The sequence below is a fragment of the Choloepus didactylus genome, chromosome 9, assembly GCF_015220235.1.
Source record: "Choloepus didactylus isolate mChoDid1 chromosome 9, mChoDid1.pri, whole genome shotgun sequence".
In the NCBI taxonomy this organism is placed as follows: Eukaryota; Metazoa; Chordata; class Mammalia; order Pilosa; family Megalonychidae; genus Choloepus; species Choloepus didactylus.
In genome coordinates, this window is record NC_051315.1 from 93,286,744 (window position 1) to 93,313,578 (window position 26,835).

General features: G+C 34.9%; 1 protein-coding gene across 2 annotated transcripts in view; it reads right to left on the bottom strand.

Moving 5' to 3' along the window:
• TRAK2 (trafficking kinesin protein 2) overlaps positions 1 to 26,835 on the bottom strand; it is a 73,484-nt gene that overhangs the window by 19,050 nt on the left and 27,599 nt on the right. Inside the window, exons 2-9 of one of the 2 annotated variants that reach the window (XM_037848804.1) lie at positions 20,917 to 21,206; positions 14,435 to 14,592; positions 11,980 to 12,174; positions 4,753 to 4,829; positions 3,312 to 3,428; positions 2,090 to 2,299; positions 1,389 to 1,467; positions 359 to 489 (exon numbers count right to left, since the gene is read on the bottom strand). In XM_037848804.1, coding sequence (XP_037704732.1) covers positions 359 to 489; positions 1,389 to 1,467; positions 2,090 to 2,299; positions 3,312 to 3,428; positions 4,753 to 4,829; positions 11,980 to 11,983 — 618 coding nt within the window. In that variant the 5' untranslated portion in view covers positions 11,984 to 12,174; positions 14,435 to 14,592; positions 20,917 to 21,206. The remainder of the gene's footprint in view (positions 1 to 358; positions 490 to 1,388; positions 1,468 to 2,089; positions 2,300 to 3,311; positions 3,429 to 4,752; positions 4,830 to 11,979; positions 12,175 to 14,434; positions 14,593 to 20,916; positions 21,207 to 26,835) is intronic. The other variant, XM_037848803.1, reaches the window with a different exon arrangement.

Consider the following 26,835-nt stretch of genomic DNA (forward strand, 5'->3'; position numbering starts at 1 on the left):
GAGTATATAAAAAGCCCATCTTTCAAAAGGCACATAAGAGAAAATAAGGACCTCCAACAACAGAATTCATAAAGGTGTTCAGAAGACAAAGAGCATAAGTCAGAAACTCAGACCACAACTTTCTGAGGAAAATCAAATCCAATTTTACAGAGAGAAACAGTGACTTGAAAGTAGTTATCCACAATATTTCATGAGAGAGAGAATACTAAAACAGCAATCAGACTTTTAAAGCCCTTCAAAAGGGCAGGTACCATGTTTATTCCGCTGAATATATCTAGCACCTGGCAGAGTGTGCAGTACAGGGTACCTAGATACCAGGTTATTAATAAACACCTGTTGAGTGAATGAATAAACCTACCTCTTTAAGTTTGTGCTGAAGATCTACAATCTGAGACAGGAGAGAGGATATCTCTTCTTGGTATTGAATCAGTTCATCACTCTTCCCTGACAATTCTTCAGTCATTTTGGACATCTGAGCATTTGTTTCGCCTTGGAAGCAAAGTAAAATATTAAAAGTTCAATGTAAATGTAGAGCAGAGTTAGGCAAACTATGACCCGTGGGCCAAATCCTATTTTGTCAGAAGAACTGGATGATCACTAAGAGACTTTCCCCTTAACAGAAGTTTTAAAAAAATAAACCCAGAGAAACCAATAGGAAAAAGCAAGCATTCTTCTGAAATAGGCTAATGCTGGGAATTGAGTAGGACGCAATGAAACTAACACTGAGATGATTTGCAAAACTTGCTCTAGTATTTTTCTTCGTGAAGGACTAGAAGACTGAAAAGGAAGATAGGTTAATTACATATTTTTGCAAATGTGAAGAGGTAATTTCATTTATGTTTTTGAGAACTCTTCAGGGATGAGTAAAATCCCACAAACAATGAAAATAAAGCTTAACAACTATAACAAAGGAACATTTCCACAATGGAATAGTTACAGTCTTAACAGAATGAAAAAAATCATTTTAGTTAACATAACCTCAAATCAAAACACACCCTTTTATAGATACACAGGCTCTGGTTCTGCCATATACTGGTTGTCTGACTTTGCCAGATCACATTCCCCATTAGGTCTATTTTCTCATCAACAAAAGAAGAACTTTGGATTCTTTCACTCAAACATGCTATAATTTTATTTATCTAAATACAGGTCCTTATTTAATGATGGTGGCAAATTAAAACAAAGATACTTCTTAAAAATTACATATACTATTTAATTTAGGACTGTGGGCTCAATGTGATATTCCAAGATTTTCAGTCACTTTTTAATTTTGAAAGTTATTGTTTCTTAAGATGCTTCTACTGAAACTATGGATCTAATCTGTAAGTTGGAGATCGCCTACCAAAGAATCACCCAAAGGCTGCAAAACATGGTATGTTAATACTTACGAAGTTCTTTAACACAGTCATTCACAAGTTGTTGTTCCTTCTCTTCATAGGTAATAGTTTCCGTTTTTATGTGACAAGCCTTCAAGAAAAAAAAGAAAACAAAAAACAGTGTGATAATATCTTCTCATGATTTCAAAGGATTAACTACAAAAACCTTTCTCATCTGAAGATTAAAATTCATCACTTACTAATGAAAAAAAAAACATCAGCTCTACCCTAAAATAAAGGAATGGAAAAGGATATAAGAATCTCTCTCTCACCTTCTCAGGGCCACTGCACATGCCTAATCATCCCAGCACCCCACCACCCCATACACTGTAGCTTGGCTAATTCCTAGCCTCAGCTAAAATGTCACCTAAGTAGATGTCTTCCCTGGTCTCCACTATTATACAAGCTCATGAAACTTCATAATTTTCCATCATAGTTTTTGCCACAGTTGTAATTACTTAGTTATTTATGTAAACTTCACAAAATACGTATTTTACATTGTGGTTTTCTCTATTTCATCTGTTAACTTGCTATTATCTACTCACTTTTCAGTGGTATCTCAGTTACCATGGAAGGCAAATACATATGCCTTGTCTGTCATCTCCTAATTGGAATGTTTATTACAATGATGCCATATTCACTTTGGTACTCCCTGTACCTAAACCTTATATATCCTTTAAAATAAACGAAAATTAGAATTAGGTTAAATGTGCCTTGGATCGAAGAGCCATGTTCTCTTCTTCCAGTTCTTTGAGCTTTTCTTGCAGCATGTCCAACTGTAGCAAACCTTGAGATAAGCTAAGTGACTCATTGAACCGAAGAGGTGTAGAACAGCTGGAATCAGTTTCACTCTCTTCAGAAGCAATGGAGACAATTCGAAGTAACTCATCTTTCTTGGATAGCTCATGCTGCAGCTGATTAACCTGTACATAAAGGGGCTCATTTTATAAGATGCTCTTTATTTTGCATTATTTATATACAATACAGCTATTTAATGAAAAAATTTCTCACCATAAAACAAAAAAAATAAAATCAGTTGCTAGATTTTACTGACTAAAGTAATAAGTGCTAAGAAAAAATAAACCCCAGATACTTCATAAGCTACAGTTTTAGAGCTTTAACTCAAAAACACTGTTTTCTCTACTGAGTAGAGAAGTCAATTTTCATATTCTATATAATAGGATTACAAGATAAAAATTTCAAAAAGATAATGATTCACCCTCAGTGAAAAGACAATAATAACAAAAAAACTGAAGAACCTTCAAAATATTAGAACAGACCCCTACTTCAAATGCTCATTCTAATGGCTTGCATTTTTAAGCTGTGTATAATTCTGTATATGTTTTCCTAGGAGTACTGACTTTAGTTCTAAAGAATAAATATTTTCAAAGGCACAAATATAATTAACCATAATGCATTTATAAAATAAAAAATGAAACGAGGTAAGAGTAAAAGGACATACAAAATTTGAAGTTTAACCATTCAAGTAATAAAAAAATCACTTTTCAGTAAAAATACTTGTTGCTATGAAATAAATATATTTCCAAATTTTTCTTTTCTTTTTTTTTGGTTTTGTTTTTGAATAAAGATATTTCCAGGTATTATTTGGGGATCTATTTTCAAAATAAATTTAAGATCAGATCACACACAAAATCTACCAAAAAAGGTGAGGATAAACCATTAGAATCTAAGCAGGGTGCCAGAAGTGCTGTAGAAACTGATTACAGGCTTTTATATTAGGTGGAATCACATGAGCACTCCTTTCCACAATAATATTTAATTATTTTCCTGGTTAGTTCAATGATTGTCAATGAAGTCACCACGTAGTGGTGTTATTTATCGGTTGTCTACACTTCAGAGACGCTCAGGAGAGTAAGTTACTCCATTGCCCAAAACATAATTATCAACTGCTGCAAATACTTGTTAAAGGCTTACTTGATCAAATGCTTGTCCCAATTGTTCCTCTAGGGCTTCATTCTGTTCAGACAAGACATGGTTTCGCTTTAAGAGAGCTTGTCCAATTCGAGCAGCTAGCTCCAGATCACGATCCCTCTGTTAAAACACCAAATATGCCTTTTTTTTTTTTGAGTACAAACAAAATTAAATGATGGTTCAGAAATTCTTCAGCCAATCTTGCTAATCTCAGATAGTCCCAGAAAGCATCAAGATTCCTTTTAGTGTCCAGATATCACAAATGAATATAGGGCCTGTTACACAGGTATTGTTTAATAAATTTTGGCCAAATAGATTTATGGTTCACTCTAGTAAATTAGAGCCCAGCAACTCAACCTTTAAACTCAAGATTTGGGGGAATTAGAAAATCAACATAAACATAGTCTTTAAATATGAGGAGGAGGACAGGGCCTGGCACACAGTAAAAGCCAATAAATATTTGTTGAATGCATTTGTTTACCAAGCACAGTAATGATACAGAACTAGATATTTAAGTGGATAATATAGTGGATGTTTTGAGGCTACATGGTTCTGCCTAGAATACAGAGAAGGAAGCAGTTGGTGGTAATAATGCAGGGAGGTTTGTAGAAAAGCCAGGCAGTGGGCAAGAGATACTCTCTCTGGGTAGATGGTGATACCTGACAAGAGCATAAGGAATCTCAGCTACACAGGGATTATGAGGATTGTACACTGTGGGATAGAAGACTGACAATATTCGTCTAATTGCTTTATATATGAGTATGGATTCTGCTTACATTAATTGCTATAAATAATATTAAGTTTCCATCCTTTTACTCCACAGCATATGAAAACAAGAGGATGGATTACCTCCAAATTTTCAAGGCCTATTTTGAGAAGTATCTCATTTCAAATATAAGCTAAGTGGCATATATGGAAATCATTCTGGGGGCTGGGAGAAGTGGGGAGAAGAGTACTTCAAAAAGAAAGGCAGTTACCCATCAGATCAACTGAAATTGAGGTACAAGGAAAGACTTTTATGACATCCAACTGGAGAGATATACTACACATATTAAAAATGTCATGGACAAAAGTGAGTTTAATTAAGGTCCCAAAGTGAAAGTAAAAAGGGGAGATGCTTTGAACTGCAGGTGTTGATTTACACTGGAACTGCTTCTTAAATGGGCAACTCTGCTCCAGGGGAGTAAGAGTGAGATTTTTTTTTTTTTTTTTTAAAGTTTTTAACAAGATTAATGCTTTTCTAGGACAGGGAGGTAAGCCAGCAACTTCAAAAAATAAACTTCAGGAACCATACTACTTGGGAATACCAGTTGTTCCAGTTATAACAACTTTATACCAAAAAACCCAGAGCACAAATACCATTTTTCAGTTGGTGCACATACGATTCCAAATGCTCTTCACATTTTAGTATTTTGTACTGGAGAAAGAAAAGATACACTCCTACCTCAGCCAGGAGATGTGTAACCATGTCGATGTCATTGTAAGTTTTGGTCATCTGCTCCACCCTGTCTGTGCCTAGAACTAAGATAATTAAAAACAACTGTTTATAGGTTAGAGGAATAACAAAATTTTAACTATTCCTAAGTACTGAAACATAACAAAGAGTATCCGGTTTTTAGAAAAAGCTTACCAGGGGAATAAATTTATATGTGGAAAAAGAAAAGGAAACAAATGTTTTCATGTATTTAGACACTCAAAATAGAACAGTTACTACAAACAAAATGAACATCATACAATGAATTAAGAAAATATCACATATTACAAGACAATAACTTCCTGACTAACCTCCCCCTCCTTCTGTAAGGTAAGAACTTTAGCCCACTCATAATTGAGAATATGGGCTAGGAAAATGGATTAAATAGCATTATGCCCTTTTCTAAATTAAAGTTACTACAAGGGGTGAGTTAGTGAGGGGTTATGCTATTACAAAGGAATTTAATTAGAATCTGATGTGATTATCTTGAACATCTATGACTGCCTACCATGTGAGCTAATATCAGTAAACAAGTAATTGGATTTGTAGGACTTTTTGTAGTTCTGTATTGAACTACGATCTGTTTTAGCTTAATTGAAAACCCTTTATCTTTACAATAATCTTGGTCGTATCTAGGCCTTTGCTATAAAATAACTGCATCCTAAACTGTTATTTGCATATATCAGGTTCACTATTTCTGTACTCTATAAGCTTAGCAACCATCAACACACTTGGATAATTTGGCTCAAAAGAGAAGGACAATGATGCCAAAGCCACACTAAGCATCAGCTTTTTAAGCTAATGATGCATAATCAAAGATCGATCTTTTGACTCTGGAATATACACATTACATGATATGTTACTCTAGCACATGGATTTGTGTTTGACTTAGACCGATTTTATAGTTTGCCTCAAAGTTTGAAAAGAACAGAGGCTCTGAAGAAGAAAAGCTGAATTCAAATAACTGAGTGGGCTTAAACAAGCCATTTGACCCTCTGATATTCAGACTCCTTATTTATAAAATGGAGGTGACAAGATTTATTGCACAAGGTCTTTGGGAGAATCAAATTCGATAAATCTACTGAGCGTTAAAGTATTTAGTAAACTGCTAAATATCACATAACTGTTATAGTAATATGTAAAACCAATAGCTGTGAACTGTAAAGTCACACATGGGGAAAGGGAAAGAGAAAGTGAAGGACACAGTAATATGGCAAAGAAATGTTTAGAGAAAAGCATATTTAAGTGAGAAAAAACTAAAATATATTTCCTGTAAATGCTAACTGTCACAGTCTGAGATTTAAACTGAACCTTAAGAAGTCATTTAGTTTAATAATCTCATTTTCTTGAGAGAAATTATGTGGCAAGTCCAAGACCACAAAGCAAGATGTTAACAGTGGTAAAGTTGAGACTATAATCTGAATGTGACAATAGTCATCCACCAAGTCATTATAAAAAGCTTGTCTTTTCATCTTCAGTAAAAGGTCTTTCTACCATGCTGCTGTTTCTACAACAGCCCCATTAAGAAGATCAAAAGTCCTTTAAACTGGTGAAATACTGTGAACACATCATGTTATAAAACAGTGAAAGGCCTCTTGCCTCTCAGCCCTCTTGTCTTTCAGAGTGCCCACATGTTCTCTCACATGTGTTCTTAATTTTCTGCCTGCTTTCTCTTAAAAAAAAAAACAAAAACTGAGTAATTATGGTTGATCTGTTGTCTTCTCAGTTTCTTGCTAATTTTCCATGAACAACAAAATCAGAAAATAGTAACTCTTTTTAAGAGGTTTCAAAAAAGCAAAACTGAATTTCGAAATGCTTATAATTATGAAGTTAGATAATGCAACCAGAATTCTCCAATTCTTACTTTTTATGTGAAACAGCCTGTATTATATATATTACTGAGCCCCAGACCCTCACCCAAAGGCTGACAATTGCACAGAGAGATGTCAAACAATCACAAAGCTGATAGGATCATAACGGATCCCTCTCTGCAGCCTAATCAGTTCTGTCTTCTCTTCCTTAACACAATGCTCCTGTATAACGACAAGCTGCCTGGCGGTAATTCCAAAAGTACTCAGGCAAAGCTCTTAAGTGTTCTTTTGGCATTTACGTATTGTGATTAAATGTTTTAAAGGACACAGACCACCCGGGGAGGAATCTGAACCCGGCACTGTGGGATGGAGAACATCTTCTTGACCAAAAGGGGGATGTCAAATGAAATGAAATAAGTTTCAGTGGCTGAGAGATTCCAAAAGGAGCCAAGAGGTCACTCGGGTGGTGACTCTTACGCACAATACAGACAACCCTTTTTAGGTTCTAATGAATTGGAACAGCTAGCAGTAAATACCTGAAACTATCAAACTACAACCCAGAACGTTTGAATCTTGAAGACGATTGTATAAAATGTCGTTTATGAGGGGTGACAATGTGATTGGGAAAGCCATGTGGATCACACTCCCCTCTGTCCAGTATATGGATGGATGAGTAGAAAAATGGGGGGGGGGAAGCACCCAGTGATCTTTTTTACTTTAATTGTTCTTTTTCACTTTAATTTTTATTCTTATTACTTTTGTGTGTGTGGTAATGAAAATGTTCAAAGATTAATTTTGGTAATGGATGCACAACTATAAGGTGGTACTGTGAACAATTGTACGCTTTGTTCAATCGTATGGTATGTGAATATATCTCAATAAAAAAATTAAATGAAAAAAAATAAAGGACACAGACCAATTCTTCACTATAATTCTTCACTGTAACCAATAATGTAGAAATAGCCATGCAGGTGGAATTTTATTATACACTTATCAAATCCTATGTTCCCTTTAGCTCTCAACTGTTAAAATAATAGCGTTAAATAGTACAGAAATTAGCAATGATCCTTGCTTTAAGTTCAATGATGAACTTCCCTAACTTTCAAAAAAAATATTTAAACATCAGGGAGATAAACATTTTTACAGAAGAATATTGCAACTCAGTTTTCCAAGTTGTTAATTAGCGTTCAACATTTTTGGTGTAGTAAGTGGAGAATCTAATATTCCTTAAAGAAATACGGGGTGGAGGGGGTTAGGATACATAAATATTTGCTAATCTTTACTTTATTCTCTTACTTTGCATAATTTCACATCAACCACCCCAATCTCACATTTTTTTCAGGATGGGAAACTCCAATGTTTATTCAGTTTGATATCTTTGTGATTTATATGAGACGGTGCTCAATAGTTTTCTATCATAATTACTGAATTTAAAAAAGACTTATAAGTACTTATAATCTGTCATCACTCTCTAAACCCTCACCAAAACCAAACCAAAACAAATCACAAACACAACATAATAAAAGATCTGACAAATACAGATCTGTCCTGAAGTTTCAACCCTCTCCCCAACTCCAATACAAAAAACCGCCTTAAAAAAAAACTGAGACAAAACAAAAAGAAGACTGATATCATCTATGGCAGCCTTTCTCAGCTGGATTCCAGGAGAGAATTAAACCCTACAGATAATGATTTCAGTGACCATTTTCTCAATTCTCCCAAGGACAGTACAAAACCAGTACATGATGCATAGATAATAACGCAATCCATTATGCAATAGATACTTTACGGGATATGGGTTAATTGTCTTGTGGAACTGGTTGAGAAGAGCCAATCTAGAGGAATTACAAATCTGCCAGCCTCTATGATCTGGCTTATGATCACTGCTTCCTGGACGTTATCAGTCATATTTCCTTTCTTACAAATACAGGTCCAATGCTTTTGATGGCAGAATTCGAGGGAAAGTAATATTGAAAGTAATAATTTATATAACTTTATTTCTCTGCAGAATTGTACACCCTCTCTAATTCCTTAATTCCTCAATTAATGTCAGTGATATGGCCATTTACCTTTGGTTCACAATGCCTTATATCTGGTTCTCAAACCTGACTCTGCCTGAGAATCACCAGGAGGACTTATCAAAACACAGACTGCTGGGTCCTGATTCTTCAGAACTTGTAATGGGGACCCAAGAATTTGCATTTCTAACAAGTTTCTAAATGATATTGATGGCAAGGTCCACATTTTGAGACCCATTGCCTTAAATAAAACATTTCTATGGTCAATTATCTTTACCCCTCTTTTTCTTATGCCTTAGGAAGTGGAGGTTATTCCTTATTCCCAAAGAAAAAGTACCCTGAAAGGTAGATAAGGTTTCTATTTTCAGTCTTCACATGAACCAATAGTACGTTCTCTCATGGTGTATTCTTTGGTTGAACTGATTACCCCACAACGCATTCTGGGGACCCCAAAGTGATCTGTTCTGCATGTAAAATATTCTTTAAGCATCTTAAACTTTCATGTATGTGGCAGGGAGTAGGTGAAATTATTTTTTTGGACCCACCCACTGTTTTCAAATGTTCTATTTTTAAGGTAAATAGCCTCTTTCTGGTTTGTCGGAGGTTTTGGAGAACAATCTTTCATTAATGTGAGATAGACACCAAACCCAAAATTCTGCCCATGGTTCCTTCCAAATCTCTATTTTTTTTCTCCCCCAGGTCTATTTCAATTTCTTTCATTACGTATCATATAAAGAAGAAAGTGCCTCCTCCTGTGCCACCTCTTTTTATTACTTGTTAAAAACGTCCACTGTCATATTATGGCCACGGCACATAATAAGTATTAAATGCCACAAATCTTGAGTTCTCAGGAGAATAGAAAATTGTGGCAAAGAGTAAAGAATGTTTTGTATCTTGATTTTAAACCTTGGTCAACTTGCTAAAAAAAAGTAAATCACTTATCTTTTTTACATTCATAAGATACAAATTAATAATGAATGAAGTTTGTTTGTATTTGACCAAACTGTTGTCACAAAGAATAACATTAAACAATCAAACTGAAATACAGTGCAGAGATAAAGTATTAGCAGGCCAATTATAGTCCTAGCTTATCTGCTTCATGATCTTAAGTATATCATATGTAGTTCAATTTCCAAATTACTGAAGCAAAAATAGTATCATTAAATGGAAAAGAATAGTTTTCTAAAACTTTGAAGTTCTATATCATCCTATTAATCTCAAGTTTTAAATTGCTTCTTTGAACATTATGATTTGTTTGTATACAGTCCTGAAAACCCAAGTAGTTTAGAATTTGTTTATCTTTTATTTTCTAGTCTCTTTATTTAAAATTCATTTTAAAAGTAACTCCATCAAATCATGATCTGAGACATGTTTCTACGGGACAAAGCACAAGTAAACTAAGGAGCACTGTGTGTGTAACCTTATCATAATAAATGCAAATTAAATTACTCCTAATGAAATCTTAGTTTGACATTTTCCTCTCACAGATTTAAAACTTCATGGAACAAAGAGAACTGCTACCTTTTCAAAACAAAAGAAGTATTCCTTCTAAAATTTTCCAGAAAATCTCAAACAAGCAAACTCTCAAATTAGAAAATTAAGAAACTCTTAGGAGCCTTAATTTAACAATCAGTTACTTAAGAGAAATATTAAGGACAGAAATACAGTTTTATTTGGGCTTTTTGATATTCATTTCAAATTTAAACTATGTTTACAATTGTTTTCTGAGTAATTAAGTAGTCTGGTTCTAGAAAACTACCATTAAAATTAAGTTAATGATTACCATGAAAATGAGTATTTCACAACAATCATTCTCTAGTTACAAAAGTGAGATTAAAAGCACTGAAGCACTCACTGGGGAGATGTCTACGACATGATGCAATCTCACATCTAATTCAACTTTAAAAGAATTTTAGAAACATATCAAGGCTGTACTTACAGAATTTTATTATATACTCTAACAGCTACAATGCATACAGTATTTTTATAGTGAATGAGTAAAAAAAAAAAAGGGAAGCTCAGTTTTAACTGCAGATTTTTGGATTTGATTTAATGCATTTGATTCAATGCAAGAAGGTCTTCAGGCTTTAACATGATGTTTAAAAACTGCTCTGTGTAATTTTGTCATTTCTAAGAGCTTGGTGCAATCAGATCTATTTCCAGGACAAATCTGGCTCAGACTCTCACTAAAATCGTCTTTATGGATCCTTATGTAAATAATGAAGATCACTATATACTATGTACTTAATTCTCCTTGGCAGTAGTAAAACTTTTTATGTATCTAAGAATTATGGTTCTTAAGATTTGTGTTCAATAGGGAAGACAAGAGTCAAAAAGCTGATGGCTCCTCTCTCTCTAGCTAAGCCAGTCTAGACCCAGCATCGTGGGATGGAGAACATCTTCTTGACCAAAAGTGGGATGTCAAATGAAATGAAATAAGCTTCAGTGGCTGAGAGATTCCAAAAGGAGCCAAGAGGTCACTTGGGTGGTCACTCTTATGCACAATATAGATAACCCTTTTTAGGTTCTAATGAATTGGAATAGCTAGCAGTAAATACCTGAAACTATCAAACTACAACCCAGAACCCCTGAATCTTGAAGACGATTGCATAAAAATGTTGCTTATGAGGGGTGACAATGTGATTGGGAAAGCCATGTGGATCACACTTCCCTTTGTCCAGTGTATGGATGGATGAGAAGAAAAACGGGGGCAAAACAACAAAACAAAACAAAACAAAAACAAACAAAAAACACCCAGTGTTCTCTTTTACTTTAATTGTTCTTTTTCACTTTAATTTTTATTCTTATTATTTTTGTGTGTGTGGTAATGAAAATGTTCAAAAATTAATTTTGGTGATAAATGCACAGCTATATAATGGTACAGTGAACAACTGAATGTACACTTTGTATGACTGCATGGTATATGAATATATCTCAATAAAAATGAATTAAAAAAAAGCTGATGGCTCAGGGTATCAAACTACTGGAATAATAAATGTTGACAGATAAAAAGGGATATTAAAATATTAAATAATTTCATTCATTTATTTTTTTTTTTAAAGATCCCCTTTCTACAAGGTCTGAAGAAACTATCCAGTAAAAGATGGCAGAAATAGAAACATCTGAGTATGCTTACAACCCTGGCCAATCAGAGTCATAAGAATGACAAACTTTTGGCATTCAAACATAATACAATTAGAATCATCCCTAATCATCTCTAATGTTGATTTAATGCTGTTAAATCAGTTTTTGTTACAGTAGGTACACAACGAACAATTGCTACTAAATATATTTTTAAAAGTCAATACCAAGATATCCATGATCTTTATTTCAATGGACAAACTCTCAAAGGGTCAAAAAATACTCACTCATATAACGGAAAGTCTCTTCAGCCAGGACTGGAGAGAGGGCATCAGATGCATTTTGGTGCTGCTGTGTGGACTGAGTCCAGTCTTGGTTTTCACATAAAAAGAGAGAATCCACTCTTAGCTTATACTGGGGTAGCTGTTCTTCTAGCAGACTCACCAGCTCAACTTCAGGGAGGTCCTCATTGGAGCAGACATCTAAAGAGAAGATTCCATGTAAATGAATACAATATATTTCAATTCCAGGCTACAGAGAAAATCTGAGAAATCAGTTGTGTGAAAGTAGGACAAACACAGAAACATTAGACAAGAACATTTTGCCACTGGCTTTTATTAATATATCCTGGTATGACAGTTGATTTTTTTCTAGGTTTAAGATGAGGATTTCTAAAGCAAAAATAATTCCACAAATTTTAATTATACCCTAAGAATATACTGTTTAGTGAATATAATTATAGCTATGCTTTAAAAGTTTAAAATAAATTCACACAAATTTATTTCCTCTTTATCAATCTATTTATTGCTGTTTAAAAGAGGTCTGATCTCAAATAATTTACATGCTTGTAGAAAAAAAAAAAGCAATACAAGCAACCAGCAGAAAACAGCCAGTTCCAAAGGGCTAAGTTATATGTTTTTTAATAATAGAATTTGAACTTGGTGGGAGGATTCTTCAAGATCTGAAAAAAATTACATTTTAGCATAATCCCAGCAGCCAGGAAAAAAAAAAAAGCATTAACATTTACTGGGTTACTGGGTGTCGGCCTGGAATAAGTACTTCATCATTTTTATTTTAAAAGTGAGGCACATTAAAACCCTAATATGTGAGAAGGAAATCAGAAAGAGGAGAAAAATCGTCCCTAGCTTTCACATGTTATAAATTCAGTATGATGTAGTGATAAAGAACATCAACTTTTAAGTCAGGCAGCCTCGGGTTTGAGTTCTGGTTCTGTACATACCATAATGTGAAACTGGAAAAATTACTTAACCTCTAAGCCTTAGTTTCCTCATCTGTAAAATGGAGATGATGACAGTATCTGGCACCTACCTCCATAGTTGATGTATGGATTAAGTGAGATAAATGTACAAAAGTATTTATAACTTAGCATGCTGCATGGCACATAATGGAGGAATTCTCTAAATGCTAGCTAGCCTTATTATTGTTTCACTATTTAGTTTTTAGATCTAGAGAGCAAATCAACTCTAAAGATGCCATAGCATCTAAATAATTACAGAATGTTATTCTGTAATGTGGAAGGCACTTCAGGACCCATCCAATTCTCTATCCTGGATAAGGAACTGAGACTTGAAAGATGAATGACTTGCTGAAGATCACTTGACTTGTGCTTTGATTTCCTATCTAGCATTCTGCCCACTCAAACACAGGGCCACTTCTTGTTACTCTTTGTTCATCTGCTTATGGTACAAAAGCTGACCATTTGTCCTAGAAGGAAATCCTATATACCATATCTCTTAACATATCAAATTAGTGTTATATACCTCCCAATTCCCCCAGGTGCCTAGTCCACTTACTGTCCTATTTCTCATTCTTCATATTGGAAATGGCATGGGCAATGGCATTAGACCTAGCTATGGGATGTTGGACATGTTGTATCCTTTCTGATCCTTAATTTCCCCCATTTGTAATATAAAGAGAGAATCATCTACCTTACATAGTAGTAGTGAGGAGTAAATGAAATAATAATGAAGCACCTCGGGTAAGAGTTGGTACAGTATGGGTGCTCACTGAATATCTTTCACACCACTACTCTCTCACTTGCAACCCCTCTCCCGATCTCTCAAAACATCTGGGCTTTTCTGCCATTATGTGTTTGCTCCTGCATTCCTGTTCCCAATACTGCCTATCATTTAACACCTCCCAAATTTAGCAGTTTACAAAAGGAGAGTTACTTCTCTTAACATGCTTAAAAATACTAAGGTTTAAAATAGGAAAAATACAGGCTGTCATATCAACCCTCTCACTTTTTTTAAGAGATCTGATATTTCCTTCCTGGGTAGTATAAAGAAACATGCTCTCTCTCTGGCAAAGAACAACAAAGTACATTTTAAGAAAACAAACTTTAAAACAGTAAATTTCTTTTTTTAAACTTTTTAACTTTATCAAAAAATTAAAAAACAAACAATAAAAAAAATTTCAAACAAAACCAAAACAAAGGAATAAGAAAAAACAAATAACCTAAAATAACCACATTGCTTCCAACATGTTCCTACCCTACCCCAAGAAAATAAACTATAACCCAACAAAGGAATAAGAAAAACAAATAACCTAAAATAACTACATTTCTGTGAACTTGTTCCTACCCTACCCCCCAGAAATTAACAAACCATAGTTGTTCCTGAGCATTCCCATAACATTAAGTTTACCCTCCATAACTTATCTGTTGTAATTAGATTATCGTTCCCCTTTCACTATAAAATAGTAAATTTCTACTACTTGTACCTTAATAATGACAATTCAATAATTCAGATACAATTATTGGCAATTGCAGATATCCCTATTCATCCAGAAGGCAAGGAGTGTCTTCATAACCACAGATACAGAGATGAGATACATTTAAAGGAACTCTCAATCTTGATCAGATCTTCTAGATAAGAGCCCTAAAATTGCAACCAAATTCGATTATTACAAATTTCATGTGATTTTCCAAAAATTTTCTGCCACAATATATCATATACAGATGCTCACTATAATACCTGCAGGAAAAGAAGCTGACTATAAATATATGCAGAGTGAAAAACAGACTATTAGGCATTCAAAAAATACAACGGAAATAATTACTAAAAACAATTTAAAAATAAGGGTGCAACCAAGATTTAGTAAACTGAACTAAATATCCTTCAGATCACCTTCCATTTGCTTCCCTATCTGATAATGTACTAACTACTTTCCTGATAGTCTAGGCTTGACAACCCTTTCGCCACCGTTTTATCCTCCAAACGTCTCTTCTACCTGCCTACTTCATTTCAGCCACATTGCCTTCATTTAGGTTCAGGACATCCTATTCTTTTCTTGAATGCAGTCTCAAAACTGTCTTCCCTCCTCACATACAATTCACCCTTCATGTGTTTATAGTGTTTCCTATGCAAAATTCTCCAATGGCTTGGATTTGTCTACCAAAGCATAAACTCCCCAGGCTGATGTTTGCATCTTTCCACAGTCCTGGTCTACTTTTCTAACCACTTCTCGCCCTGTATATTCTATGCCATAAACCACTGGTTCTCAAACATTACTGCTCCTACTAGGGGCCATTTGGAAATGTATGGGGACATTTTCTGGTTGTCAAAATGACTTAAAAGTTGCAATTCACACTTAATGGGCAGGAGTCAGAGATACTAACCAACCTGCAATTCAGAGGACCATCCTATTTACTGAAGAATCAATTGTCCTGTTCAAAATGGCAATGACGCTACCACTGAGAACACTGTAATTCTTGATTCCAAAATGCTCCTTAAAAATAATTTTCACTTCTCCATGCTTATAGTATTACAAGTAGAGTTCCTTTTACCAAGAATACCCTCCTTGCATATCTTTCAAACTCTGACCATTCTTGAAGAGTTCTCTTGAATGTCATCCCTTTCTTGATATTCATTCCTTTGAACACCCCAAATTCTTGTTTTATCTCTGTGTTACAGCACTTATATTCATCTGTATACCTGTGTTATTCAACTTCTTGTTAGTAACCTGTTAATGCCACAGGTACAGAATTTTTTATCCAAAATTACTGGGGCTAGGGAATTTCCACTTCTACCACAAAAGGTATTAAGTAGTACAAAACCTGTTCAACCATCATAAACAACCAGAAAATTGAACATACGAATCTACTGCTTTTTAACAGTGGGACATTCGTCAAGACTGTGACCTCTGAGAAAAGGAAAACAAAAAAGGTAAACCCTTTAACTGCACAGCCTTTCTGCTTAGAGGTACTTTTTGAACTGCGGTGCAGGGAGAAGGAACTCAAGTAGCGGACAGGCAAAGAACAACTGCTAGAGAGCTACAAGATTAGGAGTGATCTGAATTTCATCTAGTCAGAGGAAAAAAACCTAATTGAACACTTGGAACAATCAGTAAAGATCCCAGAAGGGCCAACCTAATGGAAGTAAGGTTAAATTAATGCCAGAGTAAAGCATACTAGAGTATGGCCTAGAGTGTGGTCTAGAGACCCACTTAACAAAGATTAAAAACAAGCTCTGACAGGATTGACTTGGTCAGCAAGTAATTTAAGGACCTCCCCAAACAAATCTTAAGGCCCTACTTACTAAAGAAGACATCAAAATCCCCACACCCAACAAACTGTAATTCATAATGTTTAGCATTCAACAGAAAAATTACTAGATATACAAAGAAGCAGCAAATTATAATCTAAAACCAGGAGGAAAATGAGTCAATAGGAAAAGATCCAGTAATAATAGATATGACAGAATTAGTAAGCAACAATGTTAAACAGCTATTATTAATATGCTCAAAGATTTTAAAAGAAGGTATGAAATTAATGAAAAGAGAAATATGAAATATATATCTATTTATATAAAACCCAAATGTAACTTCTAGAGCTAAACAGGGCAATAACTAAAGTTAAAAATCCACTGGATAAGATTAACAGATTAGACATCCTTCAGATAACAATGTTATTAGTCCTGAAGACATAACATTAGAAACTACCCAAAGTGAAAAACAGAAAAAGACTGAAAAAATTACAGAGCCTCAGTGACTTGTGTCACAATACCAAGCAGACTAAAATACATGCAATTGGAGTATTAGAATATGAGAGGCAGGAGTAGAAAAAATATTTGAAGAAACAATGGCCAAAAATCTTCCAAATTTAACTTAAACTATAAACCATAGTTCAAAGTAGCCCAATACCCCCAAGCAGGACAAACACAAAGAAAACCACACCAAGGCATCATAATCAAATTGCTAAAAAACAGTGATTAAAGAGAATATCTTAAAAACAGAGAGAAAACAACAAAAATGATCTCAGACTATTATTCTAAATGAGGCAAGGTAGAAGAGAATAGAATGTCATGAAAAGGCAAGAAAGGAAAAGAACTCAAGTTAGAATTCTATACCAGTGAATATACCTTTTAAAAAAGGTGAAATAAAGACTTTTCTTTCAGACAATAACTGAGACTATTAATTGTCAGCTAACTGATCTTACAAGAAATGTTAAAGTTCTTCAGATGAGAGAAAATGATATCAGATGGAAACGTCACTCTACAAAAAGAAATAAAAAGCAACAGAAGTAGCAAATATTAGTAAAAATAATAGTATGTCTTTTTGTCTCATATTTTAATTTTTAAAATTTAAAATTGACTTTTTAAAGCAAAAAAATAGTAGTGTGTTATGTATATAGCATATACCAAATGTGAAACGCATTACAACAATAGAACATAGGATGGAAGGGTGAAATGTAAGAATACTATTGCAAGGGAATCACTTCATGAAACACTATGTTATTTGAAGATAGATTATAATAAGTTAGACGGATACTGCAAAGCTATAATAAAACAGAGGTATAGCTAATAAGCCGAAATTGGAGACAAAATGGAATCCTAAAAAAAGTATCAATTTCAAAAAAAAAAAAAAAAAAAAAGGGGAAGAAAGGAAGAAAGAACAAATGATGGAACAACTAGGAAACAAATAAGAGCACAACAGACTCAATCAAATCGATAATTACATTAAATGTAAATGGTCTAAACATACCAATTGGAAAGCAGAGATTGTCATGCTAGAAGAAAAAAAATAAGACCCAACTATAAGCTATCTATTAGAAATATAAATATAAAGATTCAGATAGGTTAAAGGAAAAGCATGGAAAATGCTATAATACCAAGTTTACCCAAACTTTTTCCAAAAATAAAGGAGGGAATATTTTACAACTCATGAGGTTGGCATTACCCCAATCCCAAAACCAAGCAATGACATTAAAAGAAAACTAAAAACCAATAGTCCTCTTGAAAGTAGACACACACACACATGCCCTAATAAAATACTAACAAAGCAAATCCACAATACATATATAAAATAGGGTAATACATTGTGACCCAGTGGAGTTTTCCCCAGGAATGTGAGGTTGGTTTAAAGTTCAAAAATAAAACAACAGAAGTCACTACACTAACAGACAGATGCAGAATAGACATTTGACAAAATTCAACACCCATTTATGATAAAAACCTCTTGTCCAACTAGAAAGACAAGAAAACTTTCTCAATTTCATCAGTGGCATTCTCAAAAAACTTAGCTAACATCATACTTAAGGGTGCAAGACTGAACTTTTCTCCTAACACTGAGATATAGCAAAGATATTAGGTCCCACCACTTTTATTCAACAATGTATTGAGATACTGGTCAATTCAATAAGACAAGAAAAAGAAATAAAAGGCATCCAGATTGTAAAGGAATATGTAAAACCATCTTCATTTGCAGAAGACATCATGTTTTAGGTAGAAAAGTCTAAAGAATCTACAAAAAAGTATATTAAAGTGAGTTAAGCAAAGGTGCAGAATATAATGTCAAAATAAAAAAATCAATTTCATTTCTCTGTGCTAGTAACAAACAGTTGGAGAGTGAAAATAAATAATGCCATTTATAGCAGCATCAAAAACCAAACTTAAGATTAAATTTAACAAAATATGTGCAATACTTGTACAATGAAAATTACAAACTATTGTTAAGAGAAATTAAAGACCTGACTAAATGGAGATATAGCTTGCTTATGGATTATAAGACTCAATATTCTTAAGATAGCAATTCTCTATAGATCCATGCAATTCCATTCAAAATTACAGCCCTTTCTGTATAGAAACTGACCAGCTGATTCTAAAATTTATATAAAAATATGAAAGATCTAGAATGGCCAAAATAATTTTTGAAAAAGAACAAAGTTGGTGAATTTATACTACTTCATTTCAAGATTTACTACAGACAGTAATCAAGATGACAATGCAGTACTGTTAGTAAAACAGACTATGGATCAAAGGAACAGAATGGATCAAAGGAACAGAATAGAGAGTCCAAAAACCAAATGATTTTTGATGAAATTAGCAAGACCATTCAATATGGGAAACAGTGTTTTCAATAAATGGTTCAGGAACAACTAAATCTTCAACTGGAGAAAACCAAAAAAACAAAAACCTGAACAGTAAGTTCATCCCAAAATTAACCATAAAATGAAACACTATTCTAAATGTAAAAGCAAAAACTAGAAAACTTTAAAAAAAAAAAAGAAGAGAGAGAAAATTTTTGTGACCTTGAGGTTTGCAAAGATTTCTTAGAAAGGATATAAAAAACATGAAGTAGAAAATCAAAAATTGTTAAACTGAATGCCACCAAAACTTAAAACTTCTGTTCTTCAAAAGATACCATTACAAAAATGAAAAGGCAAGCCTCAGTCTGAGAAAAATATTCACAATCCATTTATCTGACGAGGGACTTAATATGTGGAATATATAAAGAACTCTTATAATTAAACAGTAAGACAGCAAACATCCAATTTAAAAATGGGTAAAAGATTTGAATGGACAACTCAAAATAAGACATAGGAATAGCCAATAAGCATATGAAAAGATGTTCAACATCATAAGTCATCAGGGAACTATAAAACTGCAAAGAGATATCAGTACATACCTAATAGAATGGCTAACATCAAAAAGACTAACATTACCAAGTGTCGGTAATGATGCAGAGGAGAGGTCAGCAAACTATGGCCCCTAAAACAAATCTGGTTCACTGTCTGGTTTTATAAATCAGGTTTTATTGTAATACAATCACACTCAATTCTTTTATATATTACCTAAGGCTGCTTTTCTGCTATAACAGTAGAATTGAGTAGTTGCAACTCAGCAATAAAAACGAATGATCTACTGAGACATGTCACAATGTGGATAAATCTCAAAAATTTCTGCTGCACAGAAGAAAAGCCAGATGCTTTTTTTCTCCCTCTAAAACATACAGATTTACAAAACAATCAAAACTAATCTAAGGTTACACAAAGCAGACTGGTGGTTACCTGGAGCCAGAGGTTGCGTGAGTGGGTGGGCATCTGGGTACGAGGAAATTTTGGGGAGATGACAAAAATGTTCTATATCTTGATATCTATACTGGTTATATGAGTGTGTGTGTGTGTGTGTATATATATATATATATATAAACAAATTGTATACTTAATTTATTAAAAATGCATTTTTAAATAAAAATACCTCAATAAAGCTAACAATTTTTTTTTTTAATTTGGAGTTGGATGGATCTCAGAATTCAGAGTTTTTTGATTTTTAGAAAAGTAGTACTGTACACTTACCACATAACATTTATGTTATATAACATCCCCACTGGTTTTGTAGCAGCATCCCATATTTAAATACATTAACATATCTTCAGCAAATATATGATGATTCACACTAAGTAAGGTTACGTGAGATAAGTCTAGAAATAGCCCAGCAGGTCAGGTTTTGTGGATGAATGAGTTTTAGAGCCAAAGTTTAGAATAAACTTTGAGTATTCAGAGATTTTTTTGGATTTAGTCTTGCAGATAGAGGGCTATGAGCCTGTACCTATGTTTATATACCCTGTAAGTCCTGAGACTCTCTTATGTGCCAGGTACTGTTACTAGATGCATGCAGGGTATAAATACACAAGTAACTCTGGTCTTGCCCTGTGGAGTTAAGACGAGAGTATGTGACAGTTCCTGCTCACCAGGGGCTCATATGTTATAGGGGAATCAGACAGACAAGGAACAGTATACATGACAAATTTCGATAATGTCATGGGAGACCAGGAAATGGGGAGAGTAATTCAGTCTGTCTCTGAAGACACATGTTAAAAAGGGAGCCTGGGTTTCATTATGGCAGGTCTTACATGCTGTACTGAGGCATTTGCATTTTACCTTGTAAGTAATAGCACTCCAATATTTATTAAACCAGACTCACCAGTGATGCTCTCCGAGTCTTTATGATTGATATTCATGAGGCTTTCTTCACCTGTTGGTGATGTAGAAATGGCATTCTGGGATTGACTCATGCAGGATCCTTTCTTGCTTTGGTTGAGAAGGACAGCTTTGGTATGAATCAGAGTAAAGGAAATCCATCAAGCCATTCAATAAAGAAATGGATCGGGTCATATGGATTTTTTTCTTTTAAACAAACTTTTCTGATGAGTCAAATGACATCTGGAGCAGTGAGTGCTGTCATGAGATTATCATACCTCGGATACTCATAACCTGAAACAAAGGACACATCAAGTGACTTTAGAATTCAGCATGCTCTTTAATAACGGCAGTCCAATTACCTAGAATGTCTGTAATTAAGAATGTTTTTCTTATGACACACAACAAGATGAATGAATCTCAGAATAGTTATGGTGGATGAAAGAAGTCAGACAAAATATTTATGATCTCATTTATATAAAATTCTAGAAAATGAAAACTTAATCTATAGTGACAGAAAGCATTTCAGTGTCTGCCTGATATTGGGGGAGGGATCAACAAGAGGAAGGAGAAAAGTTTTAAGGATGATGAATATGTTCACATTATTTCTATTGTGGTGATGGTTTCACAAGTATATATTTATGTCAAAACTTATCAAATTGTACAGTTTAAATGTGTGCAGTTAAATGTAGGTTAATTATAATTCAATAAACTGCTTGAAAAATTTTTTTTAAGTAATCAACTGTGTAAAGCAAAAATAATAACGACATATGTGAAGTCTATAACATATGTAGGAGTAAAATGTATAATAACAATAGCACAAAGACCAGAATAGGAAATATGGAAGTATACTGTTTTAAGATTTTTATACTATACATAAAGTGGTAAAATATCACTTTAAGATAGACTCTTAAGTTAAATTCTAAAGCAACCAATAAAATAACTAAAACAACCAATAATACAACTCAAGAATTATAGGTAATAAACCAACAAGGGAAATAAAATGGAATAACATAAAACAGCATTTCTCAACCCCAGCACTGTTGACATTTGGGGCTGGATAATTCACTGTAGGAGGTTTAGCAGCATTCCCAGCCTCTACCTACTAGATGCTGATAGAATTCTATCCCCTGCTGCAACCCTCCCCCACCCCCAGATGTGACAACCAAAAATATTTCTAAACATTGCCAAATGTCCCTCGCAAGGCAAAACTGCCACCAGTTGAGAATTACTGATATAAAAGACACTCCACTTCAATCAAAATAAATACAAATGTGAACAAAGAAATATTTTTCACCCATTAGATTAGCAAACATTAAAGTTTTATTATATTCATTGTTGGAGAGTAAAGAGACAGAGGCACTTTTACACCCTGCTGATAGAAGGAAATATTGGTACAAGATTTCAAAAAGGCTAATAGTATCTATCAAACTTTTAAATGTGCATACACCATAAGTCAACAATTCTACCACCAGTAATTTACACCATGGACCTACTCACAATGAACGCCAAGATGTAAGCGTAAGGATGCCCATACAGTATTATTAAAAAAAAAAAAACCAAAAAGCACATATACACAACAGGACTCAATATGTCCACAAAAATGATTTACTAATGGCACAAACACAGGGATACAATGCACGAAATACATGTGCATACTTAAAAAATTAAACTGTTACTAGTTAGAAATGTTATCAGTTAGGAGGACTGTTCAATTTTAATTATAGGCCTAGCTTTAATCAAAAGGCAGTCTCTACTGAATAGTTTCTCCTTTAACAACTTGTTGCTTCTGTACATCTGCTACGTAAGTTTTTATACCATATATAATCCTTATCAAGGTCTCTTAAATTATAATACTCCACAGACTCAGATTTATAGATTATGAAGCCAGAATATATATATAAAAGTGTGTGTGTGTATATACATGTGTGTGTGTATATATATACACACACATACATATAAATTGTAATTTATATATACATATAAATTACAATGCAAATAGAAGAAACCAGCTAGTGAGTAACAGGGGTCATGAAACTATTGCCAACAAGCCAAATTTAGCCTGCCACCTGTTTTTGTACAACCCATGAGCTAAAAAAGGGTTTTTATATGTTTTAACTGGCTGGAAAAAAAAATCTAAATAAAAATGTTTTATGATACATAAAAATTATATGAATTCAAATTTCTAGGACCATAAATAAAGTTTTATTGGAACACAGTACCACTCATTTGTTTCTGTATTATCAACTGGTTGCTTTCATGCTAAAACAGCAGAGCTTATTAATTGTGACAGACTATGGTGGTTTGAAGCAGAAAAACGTTCTTAAATTTAATCCATTCCTGTGGGTGTGGACCCATTTTAAGTAGGATCTTTTGATGAGGTCACTTCAGTTAAGGTGTGGCTTACTGCAATCAGGATGGGTCTTAATCCTATTACTGGAGTTCTTCAAAAGCAGAATGGAATTCAGACATAAAAAGAAAAACACATGTAGCAAGAGTCTGGACATCGAACCTAGAAAGGGAGGGAGGGACCAGGAGATACCATCATGTGCCCTGCCATGTGACAGAGGAGCCAAGGATAGCTGGCAGTCAGCCCCAGAACTCCAGTCTTAGGGAAGAAAGCATTGCCTTGATGAAGCCTTGATTTGGACTTCCTTTTATACTCAAAACTATGAGCAAATAAATTCCCAATGTTTAATTCGATCCATTCTATGGTATTTGCTTGAGCAGCTTAGGAAACTAAAACAGAGACCTAAAGCCTGCAAGGCTGAAAATATTTATTAATTGACCCTTTAGAAAAGAGTTTGCCAATCCCTGATCTAGTAGTAAAATAATTCATTTATCAAGTAACCATCTGTCTAAATCAAAGAATTTCTAGATCAGCTTCTTAAACAATTACCTGTCTACATTTAGATATTTATAATTAGACCACTGATAAAAGAAAATTTTCAATCAAATGAAGAACGGTCTTCTACTTGCATATCTAGACTTTCCATATCTACAGGTGTATTTAAAAGCTATTTTCAATTTCTAAGAAAGCTTTTTTAAGAAAAATAATAAGTTACAAATTTGCTTGTGGGGGGTAGGAAAAAAGGGGGGAAGAAGATAAAGAGGGGAAAGAAGAGAGATAAGAGGTGGGGGAAGAGGAGGAGAAGAGGGAGAAGAGAAAAGCAAAGTCCCTTTCATACCATACTGGTACAAACTGGTTCTTAAACAGAACTGTGGTTCTTAACCATATTTTAATCAAAGAGCATTATGAAAATCTAACAATAACCCTGGGACTCTCTGCCTGCTATTCTGTCATACATTAGCTGGTTTAATCTTATATTTACATTAACATTTTGATTTTTATATTTATATATATCACAAAAGAACATGCAAAATTGTGTAAAAGTTTTGACTATGGACTCCAGAGCTCTACTCAAAACTTTCTGAGTTTTGAAGGTTTTGCTAATGACTTTGTTTTAACTCTTGATACAAGAAAACAGAAAACCAAGCTGAACATGGAACTACATCCATCTTAAGAGTCATGCAGAAAGAACCCAGACTTCCAGAGCAACCCAGGAACCTGCCCAGCCTGCAGACTGTACCAGGTCAGGTATGATCTGGAAATGGATGATCTTCCTGGTGACTCTTTATACTTAACTAAACCCTTTGGATGTACCCTGCTCTAGATCTGAGTTCCTCAGCAGGTTTAATTTGGAGTAATGGTGCTGAATATAGAAGAAAGTATGCACCTTGGCATTAAACTAAGCTGAATTTTAATTTTATTTACTGGTTTTCTGACTTTGAGCATATTTAATGTATTTGAGCCTCCGCTCTCATTGTCAAAGTGAGGATAATAATAACTTCCCTTTATAAGGAAGGTCAGGTATGAGGACTAAATGAAAACTAAAAATTTCTAGCTTGGTACCTGACACACAACAGACATTCAAATGTTACTTCTCTTCATCTTCACCTTTTTGCTTGAGCCTGAGGGAAAGATGATGTCTTCTGCCCAATATATCTTAAGTTTCTTGTTCAACAGTCAACCCTGAGCCCAGAATGATGACCATGTTTGAACACAGAATATATACAGTCTGAAGACTATCTATGAATAATCTTCCTATAGAAAGAAATAAGGGGAGAGAACTAAGATGGCGGCTAGCTGAGACAGGGCGAAAAAAACGCCTCTGTGAAAAACACTAGCTAAAAACCAGAAAGTGACCTAGAATACCGGTTACAGTGATGCACCAACTGGATGAGGGCTCCTAGCTCCAGAGGGGCCGTATACTTGGTGAAACCGGGAGTCGGCATTCTGAAACGAGTGAGTAAGCTGGCTGGGAGACCCGCAGCCGTGCGGCGGGCTGGGGAAGCCAGGGTTCAGTGTATGGAGACCAGCTGGCTGTTTTAAAAAAAAAAAAAAAAAAAAAAAAAAAAAAAAGGAGTGGCTCCAGTAGCAATTGTGGGAACCATGCAGTAAAACACAGCAGGAGGGGGCTGGGCTGGCCTCTTGCTGTCTGGCCGGGAAGATAGCCTGCAGCAGAAAGAAACCCCGCGGCTAGCAGCTAGCCCCTGGAAGGCTGGATAAACTCCTGCCCGGGGCCGTGCCCACAGTCCAAAGCGCCGCCAGTTGTCCCGGAGCTGGGAAGGAGGAATGGTGCGAGGAGGAGGGGGCTGAGACGCCCCGCTCGGCCATTTTTGCTTCGGGCTGGGAGTGCGCTGCCGCACGGCCCGGCGGCCCGGGGCTTCCCTTGTGGGATGGCATGCATTGATGACGTAGCACAGCCTTCCCTTGGCTGAGCTACTGGAGGAGCGCGGCTGGGAGGGGGGTCCACTCGGAGAACCCAGGGATGCTACGCCAAGTCTGGTGGTTTATGGATCAGCAAGAGAGAGAGGCCGGGGCTGAACTGAAATGAAGGCTTATACTTTTGCGGCGGCCTTCAATCTCCGGGATCCTGGGGGATTTGAACATTAGAACTGCCCTTCCTCCCTGGCTACCCGTACACACGCCCCACATTTAGGGTGGACAGCTCCAGCAACACACCCAAACTGAGTTCTCCAACTGAACCCACAAGAATCATTTCCCCACACAAAGCGGAAAAAAGGTTGAGAACTGACTCGAGGGATACAGGTGACTCACATACGCCATCTGCTGGTTAGTTACAGAAAGTGTACGTCATCAAACTGTGTTCCTGAAAAATTAGATCGATATCCCTTTTTCTTTACAACCTGAAAGAGCCCTATCAAGCAAAACAAATGCCAAGAGGCCAAAAACAACAGAAAATCTTAATGCATATGATAAAACCAGAAGATATGGAGAATCCAACTCCAAACACACAAACCAAAATATCGGAAGATACAGTATACCTAGCAAAGTTAATCAAAGACCTACAATCGAGGAACGAAAACATGGCAAAGGATTTAAAGGACATCAAGAAGACCATGGCCCAGGATATAAGCTACATAAAGAAGACCCTAGAAGGGCATAAAGAAGACATAGCAAGAGTAAATAAAAAAATAGAATATCTTATGGAAATAAAAGAAACTTTTGGCCAAATTAAAAAGACTCTGGATATTCACAATACAAGACTAGAAGAAGCCGAACAACATCTCAGTGTCCTAGAAGCCCACAGAACAGAAAATGAAAGAACAAAAGAAAGAATGGAGAAAAAATTCAAAAAAATCGAAATGGATCTCAGGGATACGATAGATAAAATAAAACGTCCAAACTTAAAACTTATTGGTGTCCCAGAAGGGGAAGAGAAGGGTAAAGGTCTAGAAAGAGTATTCAAAGAAATTGTTGGGGAAAACTTCCCCAACCTTCTACACAATATAAATACACAAAGCATAAATGCCCAGCGAACTCCAAATAGAATAAATCCAAACAAACCCACCCCAAGACATATTCTGATCAGACTCTCAAATACTGAAGAGAAGGAGC